Source organism: Pyxicephalus adspersus, chromosome 7 (genome assembly GCF_032062135.1).
Source record: "Pyxicephalus adspersus chromosome 7, UCB_Pads_2.0, whole genome shotgun sequence".
In the NCBI taxonomy this organism is placed as follows: Eukaryota; Metazoa; Chordata; class Amphibia; order Anura; family Pyxicephalidae; genus Pyxicephalus; species Pyxicephalus adspersus.
The window spans coordinates 14,169,078-14,180,491 of record NC_092864.1 but is presented as its reverse complement, the minus strand read 5'-3'; the positions used below and the strand labels follow the sequence as shown (position 1 = coordinate 14,180,491).

The 11,414-nt window shown below is 39.8% G+C and overlaps 1 protein-coding gene across 2 annotated transcripts in view; it reads right to left on the bottom strand.

Annotated features, from left to right (window-relative positions):
- Positions 1-788: 788 nt before the first annotated feature.
- Positions 789-11,414, bottom strand: part of ZNF598 (zinc finger protein 598, E3 ubiquitin ligase) — a 14,340-nt gene continuing 3,714 nt past the window's right edge. Inside the window, exons 3-14 of one of the 2 annotated variants that reach the window (XM_072417534.1) lie at positions 9,246-9,358; positions 9,031-9,160; positions 6,419-6,630; positions 4,782-4,999; positions 4,359-4,461; positions 4,072-4,234; positions 3,828-3,999; positions 3,569-3,668; positions 2,520-3,310; positions 2,258-2,396; positions 1,676-1,820; positions 789-1,182 (exon numbers count right to left, since the gene is read on the bottom strand). In XM_072417534.1, coding sequence (XP_072273635.1) covers positions 832-1,182; positions 1,676-1,820; positions 2,258-2,396; positions 2,520-3,310; positions 3,569-3,668; positions 3,828-3,999; positions 4,072-4,234; positions 4,359-4,461; positions 4,782-4,999; positions 6,419-6,630; positions 9,031-9,160; positions 9,246-9,358 — 2,637 coding nt within the window. In that variant the 3' untranslated portion in view covers positions 789-831. Of the gene's footprint in view, positions 1,183-1,675; positions 1,821-2,257; positions 2,397-2,519; positions 3,311-3,568; positions 3,669-3,827; positions 4,235-4,358; positions 4,462-4,781; positions 5,000-6,418; positions 6,631-9,030; positions 9,161-9,245; positions 9,359-11,414 lie in introns of both variants that reach the window. The other variant, XM_072417533.1, reaches the window with a different exon arrangement.

The window sequence follows — 11,414 nt, the reverse complement described above, 5'->3', positions numbered from 1 at the left end:
AGTGGGTCTTGATTCCACGTCTTCTCATAAACCATCCCACTGCCATCTATTCTTAAGGAAAACAAAACACTAAGTCATGATGCTCATTTCCCACTGTAGCAGCTTTTAGCAATGCACAGACAAAACTCAAATACTTTTTTTTTTTGTGTGCAAAAATATTAGATGCAGTCATCTTCATCCTTCATGTCATTACTCGCCAAGTGTTCTCCAGTTACATACATTGGATCTTTTGAATGAACTGTATATACTTTTACATTATGTGTATATTAGGTGTCTGGATACTTTATTACCGGCATACTTGTTTTAGTGCAGTGACTGCTCTGAATCTTGAATCTTCAGAAAGCAAGTAAAAAACAATAGCTTATTTAGAGTTAGGTCAAATATTTTGGGACAACTTTTTTCTAATTTTGGTTCTGTAGATTACCACAAATAATTTTAAATGAAACAACTCAGATGCAGTTGAACGGCAGACTTTCAGCTTTAATGCAGTGGGTTGAACAAAAAGATTGCAATAAATGTGAGGAACTAAATCCTTTTTTAAAAACAATCAGTTCATTTCAGGAGCTCAAAAGTAATTGGACAAATTAAAAAGCTGAAAATAAAATGTTGGGACACGGGAAGCAGCATTATTCCAGCCTCTTTATCCAATCGCTGTTCCTTTTGAAACTATTTGATTGGCTGTTTAGAGAATCATATTTAACTTCAAGCTAACCAGGCAGCTAATCGCAGCCTTGACATGCTCGCTCTTTACTATTTCTGGCATTTTGTTGCATTTTTTTTCCTCTTTCCTTTCAAGTGCAAATGCAAACATTGGGGAACAACCAGTCACACCTAACTGATTATCCTGCTGATGGCTTGAAGTGACGGGAAATCTGTATCCTCTATGTGCAAAGTTTTGTGATAGGCAATGTCCCGGGGGGCCAGCACCTGGCTACAGGTGGGACACACAGAATAGTCCAAGTCAGGTGCTCCGGAGTCTGTTTTCCAGGCGGTTTTCTTGTTCTTCTTAGACTTATTGGAAGTTTGTTTTTCCTGCACACTAAGCTCTTTGTGAGCAGCAAGCAGTTCCTGCTGCTTTGCATGATCAGGTAGAAGAACCAGCAGCTCATTAAAGATCAGACTGAAGTTGTCTCTGAGGAGCGAACGACAGTTTTTATAATATTCAGAGGCTGATATCAGTCCCTAGAATGACAACAATTAGAATAGGTCACACACTAAACACTTAAGGGATCAAACAGCAAGATAAATATGTAGCTTGATATAACAATCGTTTTTTAGTAATTATGAACTAGGAAGGGGGTTTGAATCAGTTTTGCTGCATGCAAATGGGCTGATAAAAAACCTGTAGCAAACTGGTGAATCACCATTCCTATTCTCAGCAACACCTGGAGACTCACAGGACAGACCAAGGGAGGTGCCTTACCTAGATTACCTAACTACAGTAAAGATAAGTCTGATCACCTGGCCAAGCAAGTGTACAATGCTGGATAGACAAATATTACGATTAAACAGGTTCCCTACATGTATTTAAACTACACACTACCATTTGTTTGGTAGCAAATTGAAAGCCAATATTACCTTCAGGATATAGACTGCCATGCTAATGGAAAAGACATTTACACGCAGCTCTATGTAACAAGGAACAGCATATAATAAGCAAAACCATTTTTCTTACCTGTCTAAATTTGCCAGAGTGGGATTTAAACTCATTGAACTTTGACTCATCACTATGCAGGTAATCCTTGATTGAATTAATCAGATCAATGTTCCTCTGCTGGAATTGTTCCGGTACCAGGTAAGTTCCAGGGGTGAATGATATCCTTAAAATTAAGAAAATGTATTAATGTATGTATGTAATAAAAACTAGCAAGGTAATCAAGACATTCATTCAGCAAGGGATGATAACCATGAAGTATTGAACAGTAGCGTTATCCAGAGTGCAGAAATCTATTATGCTGTACCAAATACAAACCATCTATACACTTACAAATAGTTTGTTATTTTTAGGGCTGGGCACCTAAGCATTACCGGACTCTGGTCATATAATGGTTACACTTACACCTTGTGACTTCATTTAGACCTGTGCATTGCTATAATAAGTAGCTACAGTGAAATTTGTTTTAATTACCACCTTTCCCAGATGCTTCCCTTCAAAGAGGATCCTATATTCCACATGCCATATATATAATACCTGACATAAAAATTACCCTGATAAACAGACATATAGCAAGGAGCTTGTCATTGTATTTACACTCACTTATTTACTTGTTTGACGGACGTTTCGGCAGGAATGGATAAGGAAGAAACACTGGCAAAACCTGGAGGGGGTTTAGCAAGAGAGGAGGATAGTCCTGGAGGTGGTGCCATTGGGGCCGCAGATACTACAGGACAAAACCCTATGAAAATAAAAAGAAAGGTGGGAGAACACCAATTAAAGCAAAACATTTATGCGCGTTGTGCCACTCCATACCCAACGCTTGCTTTATTTACAGAGGCCAGCATTCCTCCGATTCTCTTACCTGGTGGTGGTTTTGTGAGGTTATTATTATTGACAAGTGCTGGAAAATCCTCATCTGGCAAAGGGTACTTAGGTGCAGAATTAGTCATTTTAATAAAACCAGGGGGTTCCCTAGGTCCTCCCCCTTTTTCTGGAGGTTTTCGCTCACCTAAACCATTCACAACAGTGTTTGACTTGTCACTAAGAATGGAGGTGGCAGGTGGAGTTGGTGTATGCTCAGTATCTTTGGCATTTTCTTTGTGAGCAGAGCTTGTGGATATGTCTTCTGGAAATGGATTGCAAAAGGGCGGACTTTGCCTCCCTGAGCCCACTCGTTTCTTCTTGCTGACCTTAAAGCTGTTTTGAATATTCGCCGTCAGCAGCTTAGAGATATCGATCATAGTCGGAGCATTACGGAATTCTTGCGCAGTAATACCAATGTCATCGTCTTCATCGTCCGAGACTGACAAACCTTTTTTTGCTTTAGCCGCGGATCCTTTCCCATTACTCTGCGCGGCAGCTTTCTTTGACGTCTTGACAGAAGGAGATAATGTAGGAGCTGTAGCTTTTGATGTACTTTTGGAAGAAGAAGCAGACCATGCAGAGCCGACAGAAGAAAATGGTTTTCCAGGCCTGGCTTTGGACACCAAGGCTGGGAAGTCCTCTTCCTGGAAGGCATTGGAGGACCTAGCAGATGCAGTGTATGACATTCCAGATGTAAACGGAACAGATGAGGGAACTGAAGATGAAGACACAACTGGTGACAGACTAGGAAAGTCCTCTTCTTTCAGCTTTGGTGCTGGCTTGGCCGCACTAAAATTTCAATCAAAGACAAGAAATTTTACTAAATGTTACATATTTCGTAATAAAGCAGGATTATCATGTGTAATAATGCAAGAATTTACAAGCCAAAGAACCAAGTTTTTAGCGAATCACAGGAGGCTAACATGCAACCACCAGACTTTTATGTGAATGTTAGTTGGCACCTGAGCTACTGGACTCAGAAACCAATTCAATTAAATGGAAGTAGATTCAATAATTTGCACTAAATAGGAGGACCAACTTTCTTACCTTAGCAAAGGAGTCACCACAGCAGAACCAATAGCAGGGAAATCCTCCTCCCTCAAAACACCATTAGATATCCCGGTCACTTTGTTGGAATCGATGGAGCCTGGAAGGAGATAATGTATAACCATGACAGTCAGTGATAAGAAGAAAGCCCATTAACCACAAAGTGGACATTGTTTCCACATGAGGCTATTCTGACTGTGGGCAAAGAAGGTAAAACAATCTTTTCTGTATTAAAAATAACACTGAAATCTATGCTTACCTGCAACTTCAGCAGAAGCTTTTGGGACAGCCTTAGGCCTGCGCCCCTCTTCAAATTCCCGCACCTCCTCTTTTCTACCTTTTGCACCAGTATCAGTGATATCCATTGCTGGTTTCCTTCCCATCTCTTCCTGTCTCCTTGCTGCCACAGGGGCTCTTACAGCAGCTGATACCTCCATTGCTGGTTTTCTTCCCATCTCTTCCTGTCTCCTTGCTGCTACAGGGGCTCTTACAGCAGCTGATACCTCCATTGCTGGTTTTCTTCCCATCTCTTCCTGTCTCCTTGCTGCTACAGAGGTTCTTGCAGCAGCTGCTACCTCCATTGCTGGTTTCCTTCCCATTTCTTCCTGTCTCCTTGCTGCTACAGAGGCTCTTACAGCAGCTGCTACCTCCCGGTCTTCTTCTTCCCTGTAAAAGCCATACTCAATATATGTATTCATGTATTTTATTTTACTAGGCTCCCAGAATACAACGTTTATCTTTCAAGATTATGTCTAAAATGGGCCTCAGATAAGCAGAAGTCACTGCTTACCGTTTATACCTCCAGCTTCCCCTCTTGTTTTGCTGGCCTCCACGACCTCTTGCCTGCCTGTTAAATCTGTCAACCTCTTCATAGTCTTCTCCTCCAACGACAGCTAGAAGACAATACAAAATAATTGACAAAATTGTTGGTCAACAACACAAATGTGTGGTCATGTCCTGCTTACTAAACTGAAATCCGAATAAAATACGGTGGAATTTTAGTATTATTAGCCTGAAAACTGCAAAAAATTACATTTTAGTGCTTAGATGTAAGTACTTCAAGATCACTAGGAGAGAGTTGCAGGTGACATTACATCGTGTGTAATGGTAGACATAGCAGCAAGACAGTAGGGCTATACATAACAGAAAACGGAAGAGAGAAATTTGTAAGAGGAAAAAAGGTAAGCTCATTAATCTCATTATCGAATATTACCTTCAGCCCTGCGGTTATGTCGAGGAGCGTAGCTGAACTGGATGTCTATCTGACGGTTCTGCCTGGCCTCGGCGCGGTTCTTGCTGTGTAAGGACGTCTTGTGGGCCTTATAGTCTATTTCGGTTCGGAATGCGTGAGTGAACTGCTCTGTGCTGCACCGACCCTCCTCACATAGGAAGTGACTTTCACGGAAATGTTCGCGCAGAAAACCGTAATCGCTGCAGAAGAAAGGATGGTTTTAAAAGTCCAGCTTTTTTCTGTAATGGCTAGAAAGCAACAGTTAGAACATTTGGTCAGGTTTGTAACAGTGTGACCATACCATATGGGTAACGGGTATGGCAGAGAGGAAAGTCAGCTTTTTAAAGAAACCAGAATTTTAATTACTGATCTGAAGAGTAATGAGTAGCAAACTGAAGTGACTGATTTTATCCATGGAAGGGCTGCTTTCTGGTGGGCCTCCTTTTCTTTTCCTGCTGGCTAACTTGAGAGTGTGCAGTGACCACCTTTTTTTCCCCATTTTTCCGCACAAATGTTTTTTGAAATTTTCTTTTTACAAATCCCTAAACTCTTTAATATTTACCCCCTTTTTAATGTAGAGATTTTTTCTCAGAAAAAGTCATCCTCGCTCCTACTCTCTACATCTTTAATTAAATAGTAAAGTTCACCTGGTAAATACAAAAGAACATGAACATTTTTTTTTTACAGAACCAAAAGAGAAAAATAAAACGCGTGTGCACGGTTTATTTTAATCTTCAGGAAAGAACATTTAGCCAGAATCATGTGTGAAACAAATCACAAGGCAGAAACTGTGACATGGAACACATCATGGCAAAAGTTCTGTTTACAGTTGAAATAGTCAATTTTCTGCAATAGAAAACCCTTACACTTTACAGCAGGGGTGCCCAACAGGTGGATCACGATCTACCGGTAGATCGCAAAGGCAACCTGAGTAGATCGCAGAGCCCTGCCTTTCAAAATAAACTCTACCGCGCACAGGAGTTATTAAGTCTAAGTTTTTATTCTTGGTAGATCATTTGGACTTAGTAATTTTAAAAGTAGCTCGCAAGCCAAAAAAGTGTGGGAACCCCTGTCTTACAGTATCAAAAACCACAAAGACAATAGAAAAAAAAATAAGCCTAGTCTTTGACCATTTGTGCTTTGCCTTTAAATCCCTCCACAGTTCTTGTCCCACTTACCTTTCTGATCTCTCTTCACTCCTTTAATGACCTACTAATGACTTTCTTACTCATAACCCCATCACACGCAGGGCTCCAAGAGTTTTCTAGAGCTGCCCTGACTCTCTGGAATAGTCTTCATAATCCTATTTGGCTTGCTCCTACTTCCTGCTCAATTAACTGATCCCATAAAACCCATCTTTTCAAACTCTACCCTACCCGTCTTCTTCTATCTCCTAAAACCCTCACTACTTACCCACCATTCCTTATCCCTTCTCCAATTGCATGAAGCTTCCTTCTTCTTAGATCGTAAGCTTTTTGTGGCAGAGTACTCTCCTCCTCCCGTGTCACTGTCTGTATGTGTATGTCATTTGCAACCCCTATTTAATGTACAGCGCTGTGTAATATGTTGGAGCTTTATAAATCTGTTTTATTAGTAATAATAATACCACCACCACCAACCTATAGTATTCCTGGGCCCCCTCGGAGTCACAGAAGTGGCAGAAATAATGGTCCCTGCGTAAATGTTTGAGCAGCTCATCGTTATCAAGATATCGCTCATCGCAGAACTTGCAGAGGGGATGACCACGGTGAGATGTGTCTTCAGGATCACCATGGATACGATGGCGAGCCAGATCCTTGCGACTGTACCACTTCCTCTCATAGGTAAAATTCTGAAACAGAAACCTACAATGTAAAAGCAATCAAAACCTGGACTTTATACAGTGCAAAAAAAAAATAATTGGCTTATTTACACCAGAGCTGGCTCGTTGTGGATTCTCTGCATTATTGTTGCCTCTAAAATCTACATATAGACACAAAGATTCTGTCTGCAAAATGCTGAATACAAAAATTACAATGCACATGGAATAAATCTAAAGACGACCCAAACACCTGTGCCATTTTTTTACACCAAGCTGAGCAAGTGCAAAACCGGAAAAAGATCTGGAGAATAGTGCCAGCGACTGGGGGGAGCACAGATATTGCAGAGCTGGAGGAGGTCATTACCAGGAGTCTCAAAATCAGCTATACATACTTGTAAATTATGGTAAAAACATCCCAGGGGCAATTTTTCATCGCTTGCTGCAGCCGATTATTTCGACTTTATGTATAACCAGTGTTCTCCCCAGCCCCTTTTAGCCAGATGCAACACCCGGGACTTTTGGGTTACCACCCGGGTGTTTTTGGATAGTTACTCAAGAGTTGAGTCACAATACAGGGGCCACCACCCACCTACAATTTCTTCCTACTTCCTACTCCTAAAAAATGACTGGGTTGAGCAATGTGTATAACTAAATTTTATTAGTTTTGAACAGTTTACAAACATACCAAAAGAAAAAACAGAATGAGGAAGGTGTGAAAAAACTTTTGGGAAAAAGGAAGACATGAAAAACAATAGAGGGGAAAAGAAGAAAAAAATAACCAAACAAAAATTAAATAAATCAGCCAGTAGGACAGTTATTTGCGAGGTATACTATGTCTGAAGAGGGGCTCAAAGGTGAGTCCATCCAATCTTACTTGTATAGGAGAACTAAGTGGGGGGGGTGAGGAGCTATGACTACCAATTAGCAACTTTAGGCCCCCGCTAGAAAGCGCCAAACATATTTTATAACCTCTATAAATAACAAAACATTAAAACCCATTATTTGTATATATCAGGTGTTGAATCTGTACAATAACATTTTGATAACCAGTCTTCTGCAATCTAATATAAAATAAAAAACAAGTCATTATTGACTGCAGATTAGGTCTTAAAATTTTGAACCAGCATAGGAATAAGTCATAGCGGTAAAAATAGTCTGTACCAGAACCATAGCCCCTTACAAAAAAAAAAAAAAAAATATAAAATATATATATATATATATATATATATATATACACACACACCAAACTGTAGGTATGCTATCTTCAAAGTAAAAGAGTTGAATGTACACCAGAAAGAATAGGAATCAATACAATCATCAGGTTCACTGGCTCAATTTCACCATCATTGAGGTGTATCGTTGATGATCGTTGAGATCATTGAGGTGTATCGATCCACATCTCTAAAAGGTCAGGGTATTGTCTGGTAAATCTAATATGTAGATGGAAGGGAAACCCCCCAGCGTTAAGGGATATCCTGAGCCTTAAGTTCCTGCAGTCCTCCAGGAGGGGATTGAGGGCTCTATGAAGGGCCAAAGTGTGTAGAGCAGATCTTGAAAAAATTGTAATCAAGCTTCCTAAAAATCTAGCTTCTCCCTTGCCACTGCCATGATTTCCTCCTTGATATGGAAGTAATCTATCCTCCAAATCATAACTCCTGGTTGAGATGGACTGGACAATTTAGAGCCAAATGCTCTATGTATTCTGTCAATCAGAATCTAAATCCGCCGGGAGATTTGGATGCATGTTGCAAGCTGTATCTATGAGGTCAGCCGACCAGAGCAGTGGATTCAGGCAAACCTCGGTTTCCTATATTGTTCCTTCTATTCCTGTTTTCTAAGTCATCAATGGAAAAGGTTAGCTAGCTGGTGTTTAGTAGATGCTCCTCAAGTTTAGTGACTCGCTCGGATAGGTACACAACTTTTGTCTGAATGAAGTTTGTAGTTGGTTTGTGTGTGTCTCTAGGTCCACTCTCATAGGTAAGGATCTGAAGTACACTGCAAAATCTCCCAAGGAAGAAGACGGATATTATTGACAAAAAGCCATGGGTGTAGATAGCTATATAGCCTTTGCTGGCGACGAGGTGAACAAGAGAAATCTGCATCGTGTGTTGAAGTCACCATCTTAGTTTTTCCACCAAACTGCGGAAAAAAGTATGCATAATGTAGAGCAGTATTCTCCCCACCCGGCACTTTTTGGTGACCACCCCAGCTGTTTCTGGGTGGTTAGTGAAGAATTGGGTCACAATATAGGGGCTGCCTACAATTTGTTACCACCCGGCTTACGTCTCATGTCAGCTCATGTTTTTAGCCGGCCATGCACAACCCACAGGTAGTAACAAGCCTGGCAGTCAGAACTTCTGTCTGCCCACATATGCCAATGCTCATAGCTTAACAGAACCTTTGCAGCTTATGCAGCTTTGGTGTCCATACCTTCAAGTGTTTCACACACAGCTTACAGCAGAAGAGCTCATGGTTTTTTCTCATATGTTGCTCCAGGTCAGGAAAGGAGTGGAAAGGTCGCATGTCAGGGCACAGGAAACACTCATGTTGCAGCAATCGCCTGAAGGGAAAAAACAGGAGGGATAAGATGTGCAGCCATAAAACCCGCATATAACAAAAAGACAGACACAAACTTTTATCACTACCTGTACAGAGAATACACTTTCCCTTCACTGAAATATATATCAAATTTCTTCTCACACTGCATTTGGGTGGTGTTGATACTGGAAAAAGGGGACACCTTTTTAATAAAGACCACCTGAAAACAGAACACAAGAAATATAGATATGAGGCAAAGTGTAATACGATGAATAACACCATGCAGAAACAATGACTGCCAGTATACTTCGTCTAAAAGATGCACCAGGTGTATCAGTTTTATTTTCTTTACTACATATCCTGCAATAATTTGCAAATATTGGAGATTGTGTGTGGATATATCCCTAATTGGGAACACAGACAGCACAAACCACACTTCTGAAAGGGGCCTAAATCAACCTAAGTGTATATTGGTGACTTTTCTAGCAAAGATTAATGAACCTTGAAATGAATCAGTCGGCCTATGACTAACATTTCAGGAACACCCAATATGTAAGTATTTTATAACCAGAGTGTGAACATTCTGAGGGTGTTACTGCAGTGTAAGTGCGAATGAATACACAAATCAAAGGCACCCAAATGACAAGTCATTAAATGCAATTAAAGTAGAACTCCAGCCCAGTGTCTTCCCCAGCCCCTTTTAGTTGAGCGCTCCACCCGGCTCTTTTCAGTAAATACCTGCATATTTTTTGGGTGGTTACTGAAGAGTTGGGGCAAAATACAAGGGCTGCCACCCACCTACCATTTTTTTCCTACCTCGCTAAAAAAAAAAAAAAAAAAAAAAAAAAATGCCTAGGGTTAACACTGCAGACAATTACTCTGCACCTGCTATCTATTACGCTTTAACTTCAATCATGGCCAAACTGAAGGACTCCAGTGTGATTTGTACCGAATTAGAGGTCTATAAAAAATATTTTGGACAGCCATTAAATTCAATGATCATAATACTAAAGCTAATTTAGTCCTTTTTTAGGCTTGAGATGAATTGTGACCGCGGCTCACAGCCATTATTAAGCAATTGTGGTTGCTTCCCTTTTTACATCAACTTGTGAACGTAATTCTAAAACATGCAGTTAGGTTAATTGGCTTCTCCCCAAAATTGAAACACTGTAAAACCTTACACTGTATTAATGACATATGATTTATACGAGGGACATTAGATTGTGAGAACCTTTGAAGGACAGCTAGTGACATGACTATAGACTCTGTACAGCACTGTGTAATAAGTTGGCGCTATATAAATACTGTGTAATAATAAAAATATAATTAATATTATTAATAATAATAATAATAATAATAATAATAATAAAACTGCAGAAAACCTCAGTCACATCACACAGAATTTAAGTGCAGTGCAGTGCAGTTGAGGCCGAATTGCGGTTGACACAGCACAGAAGTAGTGAGGGTTTAGGAGACAGATAGCACGTTTAAAACGATGGGTTTTAAGTGCTCTTTTTAAATGAAAAGAAAGTAGGAGCAAGCAAAATAGAATGAGGAAGATCATTCCAGAGAGTTGGGGCAGCTCTAGAAAAGTATTGAAGCCCTGCGTATGATGAGATTATAAATGGAGAAGTCTTTAGGAGGTCATTAAAGCTAGGGCACTTTTTTAAAGCATGCTTGTTCTGTGTTTCTACCTATTGTACATTACTCAAATAACAAAACTCAATAATAAAGAATGGTGGCAGGGCTTTGAAATCGTTTGCAAATCTGATATCTAGGTCAGGAACACCACTCTGCACTATTATAAGTAGCCATGGAGCACACTTTTTGCATGGTCAGCAGAACAGCAGCCAGTAAAAAAAGCTGACATGACTATGTATTTATTTGTACATAGAGATAATAAAAAACATTGTATCCCTTTTAAAAGAACACCACACCTGGTCTTTTCTCAATGACAGCCAGGCCCTGCTCGAAACACATTATGGTCCTGTTATTCCGGGTAAAAAGGTCAATAATGATGTCACCATGACATTCTTAAACACTTTGTCACAGGTACGGTAAATATCCTAGAAACACAATCATCCAACACAGCAACAGAAAATTAAACTGGAACATTGACAGAAGTTTGATCTAACATTACCCTGTTTAAAACATATGCAGTTTAAAGCTAAAATTACTTTTTTTAGAATCCCCGACCAGGCAAGTCATTGTTTTATTAGACAGTATATATATATATATATATATATATATATATATATATATATATATATATATAT